Source organism: Mustelus asterias, chromosome 5, assembly GCF_964213995.1.
Source record: "Mustelus asterias chromosome 5, sMusAst1.hap1.1, whole genome shotgun sequence".
Taxonomy (NCBI): Eukaryota; Metazoa; Chordata; class Chondrichthyes; order Carcharhiniformes; family Triakidae; genus Mustelus; species Mustelus asterias.
In genome coordinates, this window is record NC_135805.1 from 84,199,506 (window position 1) to 84,221,171 (window position 21,666).

At 44.6% G+C, this 21,666-nt stretch overlaps 2 protein-coding genes across 2 annotated transcripts in view; one reads left to right on the forward strand and one right to left on the reverse strand.

Moving 5' to 3' along the window:
• Positions 1-21,666, reverse strand: part of LOC144493660 (cerebral cavernous malformations protein 2 homolog) — a 440,921-nt gene that overhangs the window by 59,586 nt on the left and 359,669 nt on the right. The gene's annotated exons all lie outside the window — the stretch shown is intronic.
• The window catches only part of LOC144493992 (tyrosine-protein kinase Src42A), a 39,356-nt gene continuing 25,714 nt past the window's right edge, over positions 8,025-21,666 (forward strand). The window contains exons 1-3 of the mRNA XM_078213566.1: positions 8,025-8,106; positions 12,188-12,317; positions 12,416-12,598. Of these exons, the coding sequence (XP_078069692.1) occupies positions 8,025-8,106; positions 12,188-12,317; positions 12,416-12,598 (395 nt within the window). The remainder of the gene's footprint in view (positions 8,107-12,187; positions 12,318-12,415; positions 12,599-21,666) is intronic.

Genomic DNA, 21,666 nt, shown 5'->3' on the forward strand with positions numbered 1-21,666 from the left:
CACAGAGTGAGGGAGGAGGGGGGAAAATCCAGAATCATTCACAGGAACACTGAAAATCTCCCTATTTCCTACAGGGCCAGTCTATCCCCATGAGAAAGACAGCTTTCATATTAGTGAGGGAAACTGACTTCCCCCATTTGCAAAATAGCAAACTTCTGTTAAATTAGTAAAACCTTACTTTAGAAAACATAGGATTACCATTTGATGAAAATTTTAAACATTTGCAGGCTGAAAATGACAGTGATGTTTCAGGTCAGGATCCATTAAGTGTTGAAACTTTGACAGCTCAGGCTGTGTTTGATATGGGGAGCCAGGCCCAATTGCTAGTGAGAATTCCAGGATAAAAACCCATTGTTAGAAATGACAATGGTCCTTGTGATAGTTATTGCACTATCAGAAGTATAAAGGATAAGAAGCCACTGAGTCTAAACCTCCTCCAGGGTTCTATCAACCTTCTGCTGTCGCTTTGGCAGCAGATCATTAGTATGTCAGAGAAATGGCAGAAATAGCCATTTTTCCAGGGATATCATTGATCTCCCACCAGAGATACAGCAGGACATTAAAACAGCTACTGTGGAAATTCAGGGGTAGTGTTCTTAACAATAACCTCAGAGTGACAGACTGAATCAGATGTCAGTGTATAAGGAAAAACGGGAAAGGCTGATATCCGGAATGAACAAAGAACAAAGAAAATTACAGCACAGGAACAGGCCTTCGGCCCTTCAAGTCTGCACCGACAATGTTGCCCAACTGAACTAAAACCCCCTTCTGGGGACCATATCCCTCTATTCCCATCCTATTCATGCATTTGACCAGATGCCCCTTACAACTCACTATTGTATCTGCTTCCATTACCCCGCCCCCCCGGCAGCGAGTTCCAGGCACCCACCACCCTCTGTGTAAAACACTTGCCTCGTACATCTCCTTTAAACCTTGCCCCTCGTACCTTAAACTTATGCCCCCTATTAATTGACTCTTCCACCTTGGGAAAAAGGTTCTGACTATCCACTCTGTCCATGCCCCTCATAAACTTGTAGATTTCTATCAGGTCGCCCCTCAACCTCCGTCATTCCAGTGAGAACAAACCAAATTTCTCCAACGTCTCCTCATAGCTAATGCCCTCCATGCCAGGCAATATCCTGGTAAATCTTTTCTGTACCCTCTCCAAAGCCTCCACATCCTTCTGGTAGTGTGGCGACCAGGACTGAATACTATATCCCAAGTGCAGCCTAACTAAGGTTCTATAAAGCTGCAACATGACTTGGAATTTTTAAACTCAATACCCCGGCCAATGAAGGCAAGCATGCCGTATGCCTTCTTGACTACCTTCTCCACCTGCGTTGCCACTTTCAGTGACCTGTGTACCTGTACACCCAGATCCCTCTGCCTATCAATACTCTTAAGGGTTCTGCCATTTACTGTATATTTTATATCTGTATTAGACCTTCCAAAATGCATAACCTCACACTTGTCCAGATTAAACTCCATCTGCCATCTCTCTGCCCAAGTCTCCAACCAATCTATATCCTGCTGTTTCCTCTGATGGTCCTCATCGCTATCCACAAATCCACCAACCTTTGCGTCATCCGCAAACTTACTAATCAAACCAGTTACATTTTCCTCCAAATCATTTATATATATTACAAACAGCAAAGGTCCCAGCACTGATCCATGAGGAATGCCACTTGTCACAGCCCTCCATTCAGAAACGCACACTTCCACTGCTACCCTCTGTCTTCTATGACCGAGCCAGTTCTGTATCCACCTTGCCAGCTCACCTCTGGTCCCGTGTGACTTCACCTTCTGCACCAGTCTGCCATGAGGGACCTTGTCAAAGGACTTACTGAAGTCCATGTAGACAACATCCCTACCCTCATCAATCATCTTCGTCACTTCCTCGAAAAACACAATCAAGTTAGTGAGACACGACCTCCCCTTCACAAAACCATGTTGCCTCTCGCTAATACATCCACTCATTTCCAAGTGGGAGTACATCCTGTCTCGAAGAATCCTCTCCAATAATTTCCCTAGCACTGATGTAAGGCTCACCGGCCTGTAATTACCGGATTATTCTTGCTACCCTTCTTAAACAAAGGAACAACACTGGCTATTCTCCAATCCTCTGGGACCTCCCCTGTATGTGGAGATGCCGGCGTTGGACTGGGGTGAACACAGTAAGAGTTTTAACAACACCAGGTTAAAGTCCAACAGGTTACTTGGAGCCGGCAGTTTGCGGTGTCGATGGTAGTCATCATGTGGAAATGCCGGCGTTGGACCTCCCCTGTAGCCAGTGAGGATACAAAGATTTCTCTCAAGGCCCCAGCAATTTCCTCCCTTGCCTCTCTCAGTATTCTGGGGTGTATCCCATCAGGCCCTGGGGACTTGTCTACCTTAATGTTTCTCAAGAACCCCAATACCTCCTCCTTTTTGATCTCAACATGACTCAAACTATCTACACACCCTTTCCCAGATTCATCATCCACCAAGTCCTTCTCTTTGGTGAATACTGATGCAAAGTACTCATTTAATACCTCGTCCATTTCCTCTGCCTCCATGCATAGATTCCCTCCCCTATCCTTGAGTGGGACAACCCTCTCTCTGGTTACCCTCTTGCTCTTTATATATGTATGAAAAGCCTTGGGATTTTCCTTAATCCTGTTGGCTAATGATTTTCTGTGATCCCTTTTAGCCCTCCTTATTCCTTACTTAAGTTTCTTTCTACTTTCCTTGTATTCCACACTTCCTTTGTGTGTTCCCAGCCTCCTAGCTTTGACAAATGCTTCCTTTTTCTCTTTGACTAGGCTCACAATATCTCTTGTTATCCAAGGTTCCCAAAACTTGCCATACTTATCCTTCAACCTTACAGGAATGTGTTGGCCCCTATCAACTTACACTTGAAAGCCTCCCATATGCCAGATGTTGATTCGCTCTCAAACATCTGCCCCCAAACTACACTCTTCAATTCCTGCCTAATATTGTTGTAATAAGCCTTCCCCCAACTTAGCAACTTAACTTGAGGACTACACTTATCATTATCCATCAGTACCATAAAGCTTACTGAATTGTGGTCACTGTTCCCGAACTGCTCCCCGACTGAAACATCGACCACCTGACCGGGCTCATTCTCCAATACCAGGTCCAGTACGGCCCCTTCCCTAGTTGGACTATCTACATACTGTTTCAGGAAGCCCTCCTGGATGCTTCTTACAAACTTTGCCCCATCCATTAAGTGAGTCCCAGTCAATATAGGTTAAAATCTCCCACCACAACAACCCTGTTACTTTCACACCTTGCCAAAATCTGCCTACATATCTGGTCCTCTATCTCCCACTGGCTGTTGGGCAACCTATAGTAAACCCCCAACATTGTGACTACACCCTTCCTATTCCTGAACTCTATCCATTTTGCCTCGCTATATGAGCCCTCCAAGGTGTCCTCCCGCACTACAGCTGTGATAGTCTCCTTAACCAGTAGTGCAACTCCCCCACCTCTTTTACATTCCCCTCTATCCACCTGAAACAGCACTGGAATGTTAAGCTGCCAATCCTGTCCTTCCCTTAACCAAGCAACATCACCAAATAATAGCAACATCATAGTTCCAAGTACTAATCCAAGCTCTAAGTTCATCTGCCTTACCTGTTACATTTCTCACATTGAAACAAATGCACTTCAGTCCACCAGACCCTCTTTGATTAGCAACCACACCCTGCCTGCTCTTTCTCTGAATCTTACTGGCCCTACTCTCTGGTTCCCCTTCAGTTAATTCACCTTTGCTTTGGTTCCCACCCCCCTGCCAAACTAGTTTAAATCCTCCTGTGTGATACTAGCAAACCTCCCGGCCAGAATATTTATGCCCTTCCAGTTTAGATGCAACCTGTCCTTCTTGTGCAGGTCCCACCTGCCCCGGAAGAGACCCCAATGGTCCAGATATCTGAAACCCTCCCTCCTACACCAGCTGTTTAGCCACATGTTGAGCTGCACTATCTTCCTATTCCTAGCCTCACTGGCACGTGGCACAGGGAGTAATCCTGAGATTACAACCCGAGAGGTCCTGCTTTTTAACTTTCTACCTGACTCCCTAAACTGCTGCTGCAGGACCTCATCACTCTTCCTGCCTATGTCATTAGTACCAATATGTACCACGACCTCTGGCTGTTCACCCTCTCCCTTCAGAATGGTTTGTTGTTTGGCAAAGGAAGAGTTCTTCAAATTTTAAAAGCGTGCCAATTCTCCAAGTTTCCTTGGATCTTCAATGTTACAGCAAATGAGCAGGAATACCATCACAAAAACGAATGACACATATCACTAATTGCATTGATTCAAAGAGATGCTTCCACCGATTGGATTGTGAGGTACTAAAAGGCCTGAAAATAAGTATTTTCTCAATTAATCCCTACAGTTCAAGTGCATACTGATACGTCAGAATTAGGTCTAGTAGTAGCATTTGGTTTAATGTCAATGTGAATAAAGCGAGGCAGTGATGTTTGGCGTGTGACAATCACGCATATATATTTTCCAACTGAACAGAAGCACCAGCCAGTTATTGGGGTAGTCGATCACTTTAAAAATCCTATTTTAATGGAATTCAGTTCTTGAGTTATTTCTGATGATCTGTTCAAGGTTGGTTGGTTGCATCAACGTCAATAGTGTCTGCACTATCTATTATTCACAGCTCAGGAAAACAGCTTGATAGAAATGCATTGTCTAAAACTCCCTCTGTGGGAACAAGGAGGTCATGATGTGGAGAACAAGGAGGAACATGAAGTTTCACTTTGCGACTGACAGTGATCTTAATCCTAATTGTTCCAATCTATGGTGAGGAGAAACAAAATCAGATGATGAAGATCGGGTAAATGAATCAGTAAGAAAACCTATTCGCAGCAGGTCTGTAAGTGAGAAGGGGAGCACAGTCCTGGTGCTTGTGGTAGATGCTTGATACTATCACAATGTGTAGAAAATGCCAAATCCAAATGCAAATGCAGCTCTAAAGCTATATTTGCCAAAAAGCTACAAATCAGCTACTTGTGAGCATTTAAGCCTATATGGTTATTCCAAAAAGACTGGATCAGATAATGATACCCGCCTGATCCCCATAACCCTTAATTCCCTTACCGATCAGGAATCCATCCATCCGCGCTTTAAACATATTCAGCGAGGTAGCCTCCACCACCTCAGTGGGCAGAGAATTCCAGAGATTCACCACCCTCTGGGAGAAGAAGTTCCTCCTCAACTCTGTCTTAAACCGACCCCCCTTTATTTTGAGGCTCTGTCTTCTAGTTTTAACTTCCTTACTAAGTGGAAAGAATCTCTCCGCCTCCACCCTGTCCAGCCCCCGCATTATCTTATAAGTCTCCATAAGATCCCCCCTCATCCTTCTAAACTCCAACGAGTACAAACCCAATCTCCTCAGCCTCTCCTCATAATCCAAACCCCTCATCCCCTCATCTCCGGTATCAACCTGGTGAACCTTCTCTGCACTCCCTCCAATGCCAATATATCCTTCCTCCAATGGTTTCCCTTTTTAACCAATTAACCTGCAGGGCAGAGAAAGAAACGGAGTGAACCAAGAAGGAAATTGGATTAATTAGATTCAAATTAGATATAGAAAGAGAAATAAAGAGATGGAAAAGGATTGGATTCAGAGAAAAAGATAGGAAAGAAAAATCTTTAAAAGTTATAAACTTAAGGGACTAAAGAAGGAAATTAGGAGAGCCAGAAGGGGTCACGAGAAGGCCCTGGCAGGTAGGATTAAGGAGAACCCTAAGGCATTCTATAAATATGTGAAGAGTAAAAGGATGAGACGTGACGGAATAGGGCCTATAAAAGGTGAAGGCAGGAAAGTCTGTACGGAACCAGTAGAAATGGCAGAAGTGCTCAATGAGTATTTTGCCTCGGTTTTCATAGAGGAGAAGGACCTGGGTGGATGTACTGCGGGCGTGCGGTAGACTGAAAGGATTGAGTATGTGGGCTTTAAGAAAGAGGTTGTGCTGGAATCTTTGAATGGCATCAAGATAGAAAAGTCGCCGGGTCCGGATGGGATGTACCCCAGGTTACTGTGGGAGGTGAGGGAAGAGATTGCAGAGCCTCTGGCGATGATCTTTGCGTCGTCGATGGAGACGGGAGAGGTGCCGGAGGATTGGAGGATTGCGGATGTGGTTCCTATTTTCACGAAGGGGAATAGGGATAGCCCAGGTAATTACCGACCGGTGAGTCTAACCTCAGTGGTTGGTAAACTGATGGAGACGATCCTGAGGGACAGGATATATGAGCATTTAGAGAGGTTTAGTATGCTCAAGAATACTCAGCATGGCTTTGTCAAGGGCAGATCGTGCCTTACAAGCCTGGTGGAGTTCTTCAAAAATGTGACGAAGGGAAGGCGGTAGATGTGGTTTATATGGATTTTAGCAAGGCGTTCGATAAGATCCCCCATGCGAGGCTTCTAGAAAAAGTGAGAGGGCATGGGATCCAAGGGGCTGCTGCCCTGTGGATCCAGAACTGGCTTGCCCAAAGGAGGCAGAGAGTGGGTATAGATGGGTCTTTTTCTAAATGGAGGTCGGTCACCAGTGGTGTGCCCCAGGGATCTGTTCTGGGACCCTTGCTGTTTGTCATTTTCATAAATGACCTGGATGAGGAAGCGGAGGGTTGGGTTGGTAAGTTTGCTGACGACACAAAGGTTGGTGGGGTTATGGATAGTCTGGAGGGATGTCAGAAGTTACAGAGGGACATAGATAGGATGCAAGACTGGGCGGACAAGTGGCAGATGGACTTCAACCCAGATAAATGCGTCGTGGTCCATTTTGGCAGGTCAAATGGGATGAAGGAGTACAATATAAAGGGAAAGACTCTTAGTACTGTAGAGGATCAGAAGGACCTTGGGGTCCGGGTCCATAGGACTCTAAAATCGGCCCCGCAGGTGGAGGAGGTGGTTAAGAAGGCGTATGGTGTGCTGGCCTTTATTAATCGAGGGATTGAATTTAGGAGTCCGGGGATAATGATGCAGCTATATAAGACCCTCGTCAGACCCCACTTGGAGTACTGTGCTCAGTTCTGGTCGCCTCACTATAGGAAGGATGTGGAAAAGATTGAAAGGGTGCAGGGGAGATTTACAAGGATGTTGCCTGGATTGAGTGGCATGCCTTATGAGGTTAGGCTGAGGGAGCTCGGTCTTTTCTCCTTGGAGAGACGAAGGATGAGAGGAGACCTAATAGAGGTGTATAAGATGTTGAGAGGCATAGATCGGATGGACTCTCAGAGGCTTTTTCCCGGGGTGGAAATGTCTGCTACGAGAGGACACAGGTTTAGGGTGCTGGGGGGTAGGTACAGGGGAGATGTTAGGGGTAAGTTTTTCACACAGAGGGTGGTGGGCGAGTGGAATCGCCTGCCGTCAGTGGTGGTGGAGGCGAACTCAATAGGGTCTTTTAAGAGGCTCCTCGATGAGTACATGGAGTTTAATAGGATGGAGGGTTATAGGTAGGTCTAGAAGGTAGGGATGTGTTCGGCACAACTTGTGAGCCGAAGGGCCTGTTTGTGCTGTAGTTTTTCTATGTTTCTATGTTTCTATAAAATCTCTGGAACAATTCATTACCTGCAAGATTGAGACATTAGAATTCCTCTTCCTGGAACCCTTATAAGCAGGGTGCTTGCAGCATGAAGTGCTAGCCCTAAATGTCTTGGTAAGATTCATTCAGTTACAATGCAAATTGTTGTACATTGCAAGATCTGACCATTGTCTAGTGTTGTATTGCCTTCTCTGCTGCCCCCTGCCTGGGAGTTGACAATGGTGGTAATTTAGTCATGCTACGTGATGCGAGTCCACATTAATCTTTTAAGAGAAAGATGGTGACTGGCGTGGAAGGAGACCTGAGATGAGGCCACAGCCATGGAAATGGCAGAAGGAGATAGTTGCAGAGGGTAAGGGAGTTCTTTTCCTGAGCCAGGAGGGAGATCCACTCGATTTCAGCAACATCTAGGCCACAGCAGCCAAGTTCACAGACTCAGTCAAAATTTTAGATGCTACTGTTACCATGGCAGCCACCAATCAGTTAAATGTCCTGCTTTCCAGTCAAAGTACTGTGCCTGTGGTAACGTCGGTCACATGCAATGGAGGTAACAGTAATGCTCCATGTTGTGATAAAACTCCAGGTCACCAGCAAGCACCAGGTTAAAGTTAGGTTGGATATAAAGATAGTTCTGGAGCCTGGAAATCCTACTTTCCAGATCCCCAGTGCCAATCATGGCGCTCCCTCTACAGTTTTCCCTCACCACCCATCCACCGCTCACTGGGGCCTGTCAAACAGGCTGAGGTAAGATCCAGTCCATTGCTGGTCACGTTGTCAATGTCCTCAGTGGTCACCACTCCTGATGGCACAATGCTATCAGCCTCCATTTGGCTGGCAGCTCTGTGAGGCAGGATTTCCTCCTGGAATGGGGCGAACATCTCGGATGGGAAAAGGCCCTTATGTAGCCACTAAGTGGCCATTCAGTGCCTTAATAGGGGCATGGGTGGGTTGCCCATCTGAGGCCCTGCCCATCCCATTCTAAAATTGCATCCGGGTTGGGGTGGTGGGATTGCAGATTAAATCCCGTCCATACAATTTGACGACCCTCCCCAGAACCCATGATGGAGCAAATATAAAATTCTAGCCTATATCCATTTTCCATCAACCCTTCACTTTAGGGAAGCTTGCCACCTAGATTTCCAACTCTAGTTAAAGGCATTCCCAGAGTTTTGATCATGTAAATTTCCAATCACCTCTAATCAGATTGCAGGATATCTGATCACATGATTTTGATAAACCGTTATTACATTTACCTTACAAATTTATTGACAATTTATGCTTGTATTTCTGTGGGAGGTTCCAGAAGCAGGAAGTCATTATGAGCAGATAAAGGGGGAAAATCAAAGACAGGAAATGGGGAAACTAAGGGAATCCTAGCTTGGGCCTCAACCCCCAACTCTAAGTCCCATCTCTCCCCATTCTCAAGACCACTTCCTTCCTTCGACCTCCCATCTTCGATCCCCATTCTCAAACTCTGCCTCATTCCTGAGGCCCATTAGCAATCTCCACCTCCCACCTGAAATCTCATTTCCAATCTCCACCTAATCCTGGAATCTCCATTTCCAGTCTCCACCTCTCCCCTGACCCACATTCCCAGTATCCAACTCACTCTTGAATCCATGTTCCCATTCTCCACTTCTTCCCTGAGCCCAGATTCCCAGCATCCAACTCACTCCTGAATCCATATTCCCAATCTCCACCTTTCACCTGAATTCCCATCCCATTCTCTGCTTTTTCTTAGAATCCCCATTCCCAATCTCGACCTCCCCCTTGAATTCCTATTTTCAGTCTCTACCTCTCCTCGGAATCACCATTCCCAGTCTCCACCTCTCCTGAGCTCCAATTCCCAGTCAGCACCTTTGCCCAGAGTTCCCATTCCCAGCTTCTACCTATTCCTTGAATCCCCATTCACAATCTCCACCTCTCCCCTGAGACCCCATTACCATTATCCCTCTCATCTCTCCATCCATTGAATGTCCCTTTCATTTCTGTGCACCCATTAATGTATTGGAAGCAAGATACATGAGTCAATTCAGAATGAAAGTCGGATGCCTGAGGAGGTGCACTTTGCGGAAACTCCTTCTAGTTTCAAATACATGACACCTCTATTAGCAGAATGAATGGAATGTGGTTAGAGAGCCAAACCCGGTAGCTGTTGGCAACAACTATGCAATCTACAAAATCCTGTAATGCAAAAATAATAGAAACAGGCAGTAAAATCAAACCTTCAAAACACATTATCCCATTTAAGAACGGAAGTGCTTAAGCAGTGCCCAGAAGGGAAAGAAAAAATCAAGTGCTTTTCACAACCACCATTTCTCAAAGTGCTTTACAGTCAATGAAATAATTTTTTGACGTGGTCACTTTTGGAGGAGAAGATCTTGGGGCACAATGGAGAGCATCCCTACCTCTAGGCTAGAGTTTACAGGTTCAAGTCCCACATCAGGACTTGATTGTTATGGAAGGTATGTTCATAATCACAGGTTGATTATCAGCCTGTAAATCCTTTCACAATGTCTGATGGTGAGTAGGAGTTGTCTGGTCAGCCATACTGCAGAAAGCAATGGCAAACCACTGCAGTATTTTGCCAAGCATTATCATGGGCCAATCCAATGGAGGTCACGGTCAACAATGCACCCTTAGGGCATGAAAGAGAATAAGTCACTGCTGTAATGTAGGAAACACAGCAACCAATTTGTGCTCAGCAACATCCCATAAACAGCAATGTGATATATTGAAACTGAAACAGCAAGAGATGAGAAAACACAAGGCATTCTTCACAGAAACTCTTCTATTGATTCTTAAGAATTCCCCACATTGTGTTTAATTTAGTTTTGGAAGATGTTTGGATTGCAGGCCAGTGTACTGTATCTAATTAATTCACACCAGCATTCAAAAACAAAGAAAAAATAAATTGAGGAGGACTTTTCTTTACAGGAGCGAAATAAAACAGAATCACAGAAGAAGCATGCCAATATTGATACTCCAGTCAGAGCAGCCACTTCCACCATGAAACTGTGTTGAATTCATGGGACATCCCATAAACATGCCTTTCTGTCATTAGTCTGTTACAACAAACCTCTTCATTGGTTCCCATGTTCTCAAAGCAATGAGCCTCTTAATGTTAATGATCATCGCCCCCAACCCCTCCCTTCCTTTTCAAGTGTGCAGTCTTTTAAAAGTAACAAAAGAGTATTCACAGACCTCTAGACTTCATGAAGCACTTTACAGCCAATGGATATCATTTCGATGTAATATAGGAAACGTGGCAACTAATTTTGCACACAGCAAACTCTCAAAAACAGCAATGAGATAGTGATCGGATTATCTATTTTTACCTGTTGGTTGAAGGACAATTATTGGCCAAGACATCAGGGAGAACTTGCACACTCTTCTTCAAAATAATGCTACTGGATCTTTGACATCCCTCTGAGATGGCACGCAGAGCCTCATCTCATCCAAGAAATTACCTTTGACAGTGCAGCACTCCTGTAGTATTGTATTAAAACTCCCAGCTCTGTGTCACCATACCATGTGAACACCAGATATCCTTGCAATTCCATCACGCTCCTAATATTATACCAGTTTACAGCCATTTGAAGAATTTTCCAGATGACCTAGGTAAGGGTTCTGCTCTGCTCATCTCTGAGAAGGTTAAGGACATCAGGGGTCAGCCAAAGGACATCAGATTTCTTCTGTCAGGAATTCTCCAGTTAAATTGGCAATGGATTTAGAATGGGTGACTAATAAACCAAGTGAGTGGTGAGATGGTTCAGACTCTAAATGGACGCAAGTGGCCTCCAGGGGTGAGTAGGGAGGATGGTTCCTAACCAAGGAAGCAGTCAAGATCACAGGAGTTAGTAATCTGGATTCACTCTGACATGGGGATTGAAGTGACTCTGAATGAGGTCCGGAGAAAGGCCCAGGAAAATCTCCCCATTTCAAAAGAACTTATGGGTGCTTTTTGCAGCTGCATATGGTCAGTGAATATTGCTACAACACCTAAAGTGGCACAGGTACCTACTGACCATATATATATACTCTCAGTGAGCCCAAATGCTGGGACATTCTCCAGGTTTATTTCTTAATATACCTCAACCTTGTTGTTCTTTTTAATAAAGGAATCAGCTCTAAACAGGTAATTATTGATAATTTAAAATGATATTCGTGAAAAAGCCAGTATTCAAATCTAGCCATAAGTACTTAGCTATCAATTGGTATTATTTTAATTTATGATTAAAAACAATAACTGAATTACTTTGTGAGACTTGCCGCCCAGTCCAATGTTTAGTTTTCTCTTGGCTACTTGAGCAACAATCTTTACTACCATTGCTCAATGTTCCCAAATGAAAGGAGGCTGTAATTCCGTCCAGAACCTATTTGGAATCAAATTCACAGCTGACCATTCATGCTACCACAGTTCACAAGTCATTATATGTATTAAAATATTTAATTTGACTGCCTGAGGAAAATATGAAGTGTATATTTGTTTTTTCTTATACTGGCGTTATTCAATCAGATACTCTGATTGCAATCCAATTTCTGAATTGCAATTACAGATACAGCAGGGAATTTTTAAGAGCAGGTAGAACCAGTTCCAAACTTGCTACTCATTATTTCCTGTATAGGCGTCAGCAACTTTGCAGAAATGATGTTCAGTGAGAACACAGACCTCGGAGTAACCTGGGGCCAATCATGGGTGCTGCTATGTGTAAAACACGCTGTACTTTCTGCCCTTGCTGTCGGGCGAATTTTGATGTTAGTAAGCAGGAAACATTCGTTCCAAACCATCCAACAACGGCTTTATGGGACCAGAATAAAGCTGTTCTACAATCTCATTGTGTCACTCTTTACAGTTACAAACCTCGCACTGCAGAAGACCTTCCCATCAAAGAAGGAGAAAGAATAGAAGTTCTCAGACAAGAAGGTGAATGGGCACTGGTCAGAAAATTAGAGACAAATCAGACAATGAGGCAGCTGGAGGAAGGTTACGTGCCTTCAAGCTTCGTCGCGCAAGTGGGGAGTGTTGCTGCCGCACCGTAAGTAGTTCCTCTGTTAACAACTGATGGTCTCCGACGCCAGGAGAAATGTTGCTTCAAGTGGCTTTTTAAAGTTTGCATTTTAAATTATAAGAGGAGAAATAGTTTCTCAACGTCGGCTGGTGATTTTTCTCTTTTTCAATATCACAATGTAAAATCACGGAAACTAATATAAAAGGCTCGAGAAACAGCGCTGAAGAGCAACGGCGTTGGTCTCAAGACTGTCAGTGGGATGAGCTATTTATTTTGATTTGACAGAGCCAATCTGGAAACATCGTCCGCAGTTAAATTCAGCATGGAACAGATACACAATGATGCCCCCCCGGGTGACACACCTGCAGATAGGGCTGCTGTGTTGGACAGCATTGTACACTCTAGGCAGGAATTGTCACAAGATCAGGGATCTGCAAACATTGTAGATAAAACCAACAGTCAGAGCAGGAGCTTCAGGGGGCAGCAGCTTGGAATGGTTCATGGACGATGCAACTGCATTCAGCAGAGGAGAGGAAAGCAATGTTTTCAGTAGTGATGGAGAAAGGGCAGGAGCCAGAACCAGAATGTTGTTGGTGAATGGTATAAGAGCAGACTGAATCTGGGACTGTACTTTGTAGGGGGCAGGCAGAGGGAAGGAACAATGTGCAGGGAAAGGGGGAGAGAATTCAGGTTTGGAGCAGTATTTCAGAACAAATGAAGGGGTGAGGGGGGAATAGAATTATTGATCTGCATTTTGAGGGGAGAGGGAAAATAGCAGAAGTTTTGCTGCAGGTGAAACACCAACATTTATTGTGTGTAAAGGAAATAAAAAACAGCACAAGTATTTTAGTGAATGAGGAGAGAAACTGGAAACAGCTTTGTTGGAGTCTACTGCATCCTTCAAATCGTGGGAGGAAGTTCCCGCTCCTGTTTTCAGCATTGGGAACGGGTAATCATGTGGGAGTCCCAAAAAAAAAAATTATGCGAGCCAGATTTCCCATTCCAACTGTCCCCACCCATTGCCAATATGAGTCAGAGTGTCATAGAGGTTTACAGCATGGAATCAGGCCCTTCAGCCCAACTTGTCCATGACGCCCTTTTTTTAACAACTAAGCTAGTCTCAATTGCCCGCGTTTGGTCCATATCCCTCTACACCCATCTTACACATGTAACTGTCCAAGCACTTTTTAAAAGACAAAATTGTACCCGCCTCTATTACTATCTCTGGCAGCTTGTTCCATACACTCACCACCCTCTGTGTGAAAAAATTGTCCCTCTGGACCCTTCTGTATCTCTTCCCTCTCAACTTAAACCTATGCCCTCTAGTTTCAGTTTCCCCTACCTTTGGGAAAAGTTGTTGACTATCTAGCTGATCTATGCCCCTCATTATTTTATAGACCTCTAAGCCTCTAAGCCCCTAAGCCTCCTATGCTCCAGAGAAAAAAGTCCCAGTCTATCCACCCTCTCCTTATAACTCAAACCATTAAGTCCTGGTAGCATCCTAGTAAATCTTTTCTGCACTCTTTCTAGTTTAATAATATCCTTTCAATAATAGGGTGACCAGAACTGTACACAGTATTCCAAGTGTGGCCTTACCAATGTCTTGTACAACTTCAACAAGACGTCCCAACTCCTGTATTCAATGTTCTGACCAATGAAAGCAAGCATGCCGAATGCCTTCTTCACCACTCTGTCCACCTGTGACTCCACTTTCAAGGAGCTATGAACAAGTTCCCCGAGATCTCTTTGTTCTAAAACTCTCCCCAACGCCCGACCATTAACTGAGTAAGTCCTGCCCTGGTTCAATCTACCAAAATGCATCACCTCGCAGTTATCTAAATTAAACTCCATTCATCAGCTCACTGGCCCAGTTGATCAAGATCCCATTGCAATCTGAGATAACTTTCTTCACTGTCCACTATGCCACCAATTTTGGTGTCGTCTGCAAACGTACTAACCATGCCTCCTAAATTCTCATCCAAATCATTAATATAAATGACAAATAACAGTGGACCCAACACCAATCCCTGAGGCACACCGCTGGTCACAGGCCTCCAGTTTGAAAAACAACCCTCTACAACCACCCTCTGTCTTCTGTCATCAAGCCAATTGGCTACCATTTGGCTACCTCACCCTGGATCCTATGAGATTTAACCTTATGCAACAACCTACCATGTGGTACTTTGTCACAAGCCTTGCTAAAGTCCATGTAGACAACATCAACTGCACTGCCCTCATCTACCTTCTTGGTTACCCCTTCAAAAAATTCAATCAAATTTTTGAGACATGATTTTCCATTCACAAAGCCATGCTGACTGTCCCTAATCAGCCCTTGCCTTTCTAAATGCCTGTAGATCCTGTCTCTCAGAATGCCTTCAGAATAACGTACCCACTACAGATGTGAGGCTCACCGGTCTGTAGTTCCCAGGCTTTTCCCTGCAGCCCTTTTTAAACAAAAGCACAACATTTACCACTCTCCAATCTTCAGGCACCTCACCGGTGGCTGTCGATGATTCAAATATCTCTGCTAGGGGACCTGCAATTTCCTCCTTAGCCTCCCACAACATCCTGGGACACACTTAATCAGGTCCTGGGGAATTATCTACCTTGATGCACTTTAAGACTTCCAACACCTCCTTCTCTGTTAAATGTAGACTTCCTAACATCCATGCCTTTCTCAACAGTAAATACTGATGAAAAATATTCACTTAGGATCTCACCCATCTCTTGTGGATCCGCACATAGATGACCTTGATGATCCTTAAGAGGCCTTACTCTCTCCCTATGATGTAATAGGAATCCTGATGTTGAACATTGGGATCCTCATTTCAAACTAATTATCCAGGCCTTTACAGCTGATAGTTCCCCCTGTTAGATTGCCCATTCACATTGGCATGAGGGCACGCCAACATGAATCAAAACAGGACCCCCTGACATGCACCGGGAGAGCAGAGCCAGCCAGAGGCAGTGTGCAGTTAAGTAAAGTTTGAATTTTATTTATTCGTGTCACAAGTAGGCTTACATTAACAGTGTAATGACATTGCTGTGAAAATCCCTTAGTCGCCACACTCCGGCGCCTGTTCAGGTACACTGAGGGGGAATTTAGCATGGCCAATGCACCTAACCAGCACATCTTTTCAGACTGTGGGAGGAAACCACAGCACCTGGAGGAAACCTATGCAGACATGGGGAGAACATGCAGACACCACACAGACAGTGACCCAAGCTGAGAATCGAACCCGGGTCTCTGGCATTGTGAGGCAGCAGTGCTAACCACTGTGCCGCCATGTATCCCCCAGGGGGAGAAGGTCACGCCTGGGCAGTGCCAGGGGGAGTTCCATGGTGTGTTTGCATGGTGGGGTGGGAGGGGGGGGTTAAATTTTCACTTTTTAAAATCAGGGCATCCTCGATCTTTTAAAAACCGAAGTTGCTGGTGGGGCCTCACCAGCATTATATCGTGAGACACACCCCTAAACTTTTTTTGCACTGAGTAGCTGTAGATTTGGCACTGGAAGCCATCCGTGGGGCTGGGTGCCTTCCCCCTGTTTTCCTGCCTGCTGCACCACTCTACACAAAAAAATCAGAAAATTCCATCAACAAAACCACACCCGCAGAAGGAGGCCATTCAGCCCATCGTGTCAGCCCAGCTCTCCAAATGCTCATTTCACCTAGTGCCATGCTCCTGCCTTCTCCCTGCAACCCTGCAGTCTGTTTCTTTTCAAATAATCACCTAATGCCTTCTTGAATGTCTCGATTGAACTTGTCTCCACCACATTCTCAGACAGTGTATTCCAAACCCTAACCATTCGCAGTGTGAAAAATCCTTTTATTTTAAATCTGTCCTCTCATTCTTAATCCTTTCACGATTCAGAACAGTTTCTCTCTATTTACTCTGCCCAGGCCCCTCACAATTTTGATTACTTCTATCAAATCTCCTCTCAGCCTTCTTTTCTCCAAGGAAAAGAGTTCCAACTTTGCCCCTGAAACAATGGCGAGTGTGGGTCGCATATCAAGGTCCTCCCCCTCCCACCCCACCAACATGACCAACTGCTATGACATTGCTTGGAATGTGCTGCTTCCAGCCTAGGCACTGCAATCTTCTTTTGAATAAACATCAGGGTAAATCTTTAGTCAGAAAATTAGATAATTTGAGGGGAGGGGCTGAGGCTTCTCTTCTGTGAACCATCCAGTGGTAATTTTCTAAAAGTGTCCTGAACCTTGTCCAGCCACCCAATTGCTTTGGAGTTCATTATGACTCCGGGGAAATTCCACACTGTGACCAAAGAATTAAAACAAAGAGATCAATTAGTGCCACCTTGTGGGATTCGTCTTTCATGAATGTGCATCGTTGTTTCATTTACCTGATTCCCTACATTGTCATTGAAAGGGCCCTAACATGTCTCAGCTGTATCTCTCTCTTCATTTGTGAACACAGAGTTCAGTTGAGTCCACTTTAATCACACCCTCAGTACAAGCAGTTGCCCTCCAATCTGCCCACATACTCCTCACCAGCAAAGCTTCTCCGCATTTTATTTCTATGCTACGCAATCACAGCAGGTTGAAAGATGGTGATATAGAACTCTCACAGCCAGACCAGTTTAGACCCTCCCATTGTTCTGGAGGAATTTAATGTTTCAGTTTCCTTCCCTCGCAAATGTCCATTTGTCAGCCCTGAGTATTTTGAAGTGGATGTGCCTTTGCCCTGTTGGAACCTCACCCCTCCCCATCTTGAGATAACTTATACAATTAACCGTCTACCTCCCCCACATCCTGGGATACCCCCACAATGACATTTCCCCATTTGAAGGCTGCAGATGCCTCCCCTGACTGAATGTGCCAGCTGCAGCCCAGCATGAGTCTAGAAACCCCGAGGATCGAGGCTTGTGATGTTATGACCACAGTCTGCATAACATGCAGAGCACAACTGAGACTGGTGTGACATGCCCTCCCCCTCCCTCCCTGGACTGGGACCAGCGTTTCTTCGCTCAATGCTTCTCCCATTCCGATCCCAACTGGCGTTTGTCAATCTGTAACATTCTCTATCCCTATCCTAGTGCTGAAAGTGCCAACCCCCCACATCCTTTGCCCAGTCATGTGTCTGAGTGCAACTTTCCCTACTTGTGCCCTCGCCCGTACAACCCTGGGCCTGCAGCCATCTCCCTTACCTGAGGCCAGTTAACCTCCCTTCCCAGTACAACCCTAAACTTGTCTTCCTTGAAAAGCCTTACCACTGGTCTGGTAGGTAGAGACCTGCATATGAGATCTCCCTGAAAGTGATTGTGGTGCGGCCAGTGGAGCCTGGCACTGATTCCTGTGAGCATTGTGCAGTGTAAGGTAGACAAACTAACATCAACGTCGCAAACAAAATACAGATGGCCAAGTGCAGTTCACTTATATACCATTGTTAAACACATTGTTCTGATTGCACAGGGAAATTCCCAGATGATCCATCACTGGATGTAATACAGGTACCTTGTCTGCTTTCTTGCATGTTTGTAGAAACTTGATGTCTGTGTTGATATGCGTGATCTTCTTGGAGGTCCTCTCCACTTGGAGCCGGCAGTTTGTGGTGTCGATGGTAGCCATGATGTGGAGATGCCGGCGTTGGACTGGGGTGAAAATGCCAACCCCCCACATCCTTTGCCCAGTCATGTGTCTGAGTGCAACTTTCCCAACTTGTGCCCTCACCCGTACAACCCTGGGCCTGCAGCCATCTCCCTTACCTGAGGCCAATTAACCTCCCTTCCCAGTACAACGCCAGTCCAACGCCGGCATCTCCACATCATGTAATACAGGTGAGCAGGGCTTACAATGAGATGCAAACGTATTTGATGTTCCCAATGTGTCGTGGTGGCAAACACAGCCCGTCATTGACGGTTGGAGCAGACAATCGCAAACTGTTTTCTTAACAACATAAAAATGATTTTTGGCCTTCTCCCAACATTTTCTGCTCCAGGCGGCCATGACGTGCACCTTGAATGGGAGCGAATTCCTGGCCTACATGACTGGAAATTTCGCAAGTGCTTTGGTTTCCAGCATGCCTATTCAAAGAAAGACAGCCTATCCATAGTCATTTATATTTTAAGAACTTTTGATAGCATGTTCAGACAGGTTCTACCTTTGTGCAGAAATCACAGGAGATCTCTGACAGCTAGTTCCAATGTACATTGTTCATTCTTAAAGGCAATTTCAAAAAGTCGACATTGACTGAAATCCATATCCTGAAAGTTAGGAATATGATATTCTCCTGGACATGACACTAGCATCTGTTATTTGAGTGCTACATTTGCCATTTCAAGATCAAAACACCATCCAGAGAATGCAAACATCTATCACAAATCATGCCACCTAGGTAGAAGACAAACACGAGGCATTCTTCACCCATGTTTGAACCCATTCAGGTCTTGAATGCAACTTCAATTTGCCCTGAGGCAGTGAAAGCCTTTTAGATTACCTCTGTGGAAATTAATGCTAAACACCATGTATGTAAGCAAAGTTAAATGCTTATCATAATCATAGTAAGAAGTCTCACAACACCAGGTTAAAGTACAACAGGTTTATTTGAAATCACGAGCTTTCGGAGCGTTGCTCCTTCATCAGGTGAGTGGAGAGGTAGATTTCACAAACACGGCATATCTAGACAAAGACATAATTGCAAGAAAAAATGTGTTATCTTGCAATTGTGTCTTTGTCTATATATGCCGTGTTTGTGAAAGCTACCTCTCCACGCACCTAATGAAGGAGCAGTGCTCCGAAAGCTCGTGATTCCAAATAAACCTATTGTACTTTAACCTGGTGTTGTGAGACTTCTTATTGTGCCTACCCCAGTCCAATGCTGGCATCTCCACATCATATCATAATCATAGAATCCCTACAGTGCAGAAGGAGGCCATTCAGCCCATCGAGCCTGAACCAAAAACAATCCCTCCCAGGCCCTAATCCCATAACACCACGTATTTACCCTGTAAATCCCCCTGACACTAAGGGACAATTTAGCATGGTCAATCAACCTAACCCGCACATCTTTGGGTCACCAGTGGTCAAATCCAATCACTTACCTGAAAGATACCAACCTGCGCTAATTCCAGTAGGAGTACTTATATTAAGATAAAATCCAATGTGATGCCAAGATCAGGGCTTCAGATCTCCTCAGAGCTCCCCATTTAAATGCACCATGCTAATACTGTGGGGATAAGGTGCTGAAAAACAGGTGCACCTGAATTTCTAGACCAAATTATCATAGAGCAGCAGATTAAACTCTTAAGGCACTGCGACAAAGAATATTTCACACCTGTAGCTTTCCTTGCAATGGATTACTGATATTTCTCATATTCTTTTTTGAGAGAGGCTTCCACGCAGGAAGCTAATGGAATGGAACAAAAATGATATTTACCCATTCTTGAGAAACATTCAGATACTGATCTCAGCTGTGGCTCCAGGAAAGGGGAACGTAGAACATACCTTCAAAAAAAAAGAACAGTTTTGTTTCCTGGTATATGTTGAGTCCAGTGGTGGGCTTCAAAAATACTGAATGATAAGATCAAATTGTATACAGTCAGTCCTTGACTTTATGACATTCAAATTATGAGGAATGGCACTTAAGTCGCTTATAAATTGACAATCCGTTTCAAACTTACAACATCAGTTTTGAATTTATGATGCCACACTAGTGCAGTCGTATGTACATATTGACAGTTTGTGCCACCCATCTGTCAGGCTGGACAATGGCACTGCAGCCACAGGACTGTCTTTATAAGGTTGGAAACAAGTGGTTTATTGTGTTAATCCACACAAGCCAATGTCAGATTCTTTTGGCACAACTTTCATGACAGTGCTCAATGCTTCACCTATTTGTGCTTATAGTTGCAAGGTTAAACAGGCAAATGACAGTGACCAATGGCTTAATTATATCCACACTAACCAAAGAACTTGTGCTGAGGTGTGCAGGCATAACTGTCACCTCAGTGACTTGACAGGGCAAACGTTGAGAGCATTTAACACCACCAGGCACCCCATGAGTGATTTCCGACCTTGGCTCAGGAACCAATCCCCTTTTTATACCATCGCTCCAATGGGAAAATTGTTCCGACTTACGACGTTTCGACTTACGATGCAGTTTTAAGAAACCAATTGTGTCGTAAGTCCAAGGACTGTCGGTATCTCACTTTTCACTGAGACTATACGAGGTAATTTATACACACAAGCTACAGGGCTATGGGCCGGGTGTAGGAAGGTGGAATTAGAACGGGCATCTGGATGTGCTCAGGCTGGCATGGACAAGATGGGCCAAATGGCCTTCTTCTGTGTTGTAAATTTTCTATGGTTCTATGGTTCTAAATATTTTTCAGGTAACTTCCTGCATCATGTAAGATTCTAAAGTCTGTGGATTATGTAACTATTATGGAAAGTATATGGGGAATTTCAACTAATCACATACTTTTCACATGTGTTGGCTCTTGTTTTGCTACTCGAGTGTATATTATGTAACACTCAATGTTACGCACAATCATGTCAGTTCATCAGATTTGCAATCTGAAAACAATTTCACTGGTGGAGATAAGACATTCTTTGAATTAGCAGAATTAAAATGACATGCAATGCAACTCTGAAGCTTCCCTTAAAATATGAGACATGAATTAGTGCACATGGTTCCTCACGAATGAGGCTAATCCAGTTAGACGCTGTAGAAAGGTAAACCGCCCAGCTCCACTAAAACTGGCACCAAGGTAGAGGAGTTAAGAATTGGTTCATCCTGACTGCTGCTTGCCAACATTAGCCAACTCCAGCAAATTTACTTCCATTTTGCAGACAATACCATGAGACCCTAAGATCAGACGTAGGCAATCCCAAGCAGAGGTAATCCCCAACAGAATATTGGAGGAAGGATGTGTGGAAGGATGGTGGGGTCAATCATATCTAAACCGCAGAGAAGCTGAGCACCATGAGGGTGGATAAAGCTGTACAATCCCAGTCACTGAAGATATTCTTCAATCCTTTGGTTAAGGCTGGTTCATTACCTAGGGAGAAGCAGAGACATGGTTGGAGGACTCAAACCGAGAGCTTCAGTAAAGATGGACATGGATCTGTTAGGTACT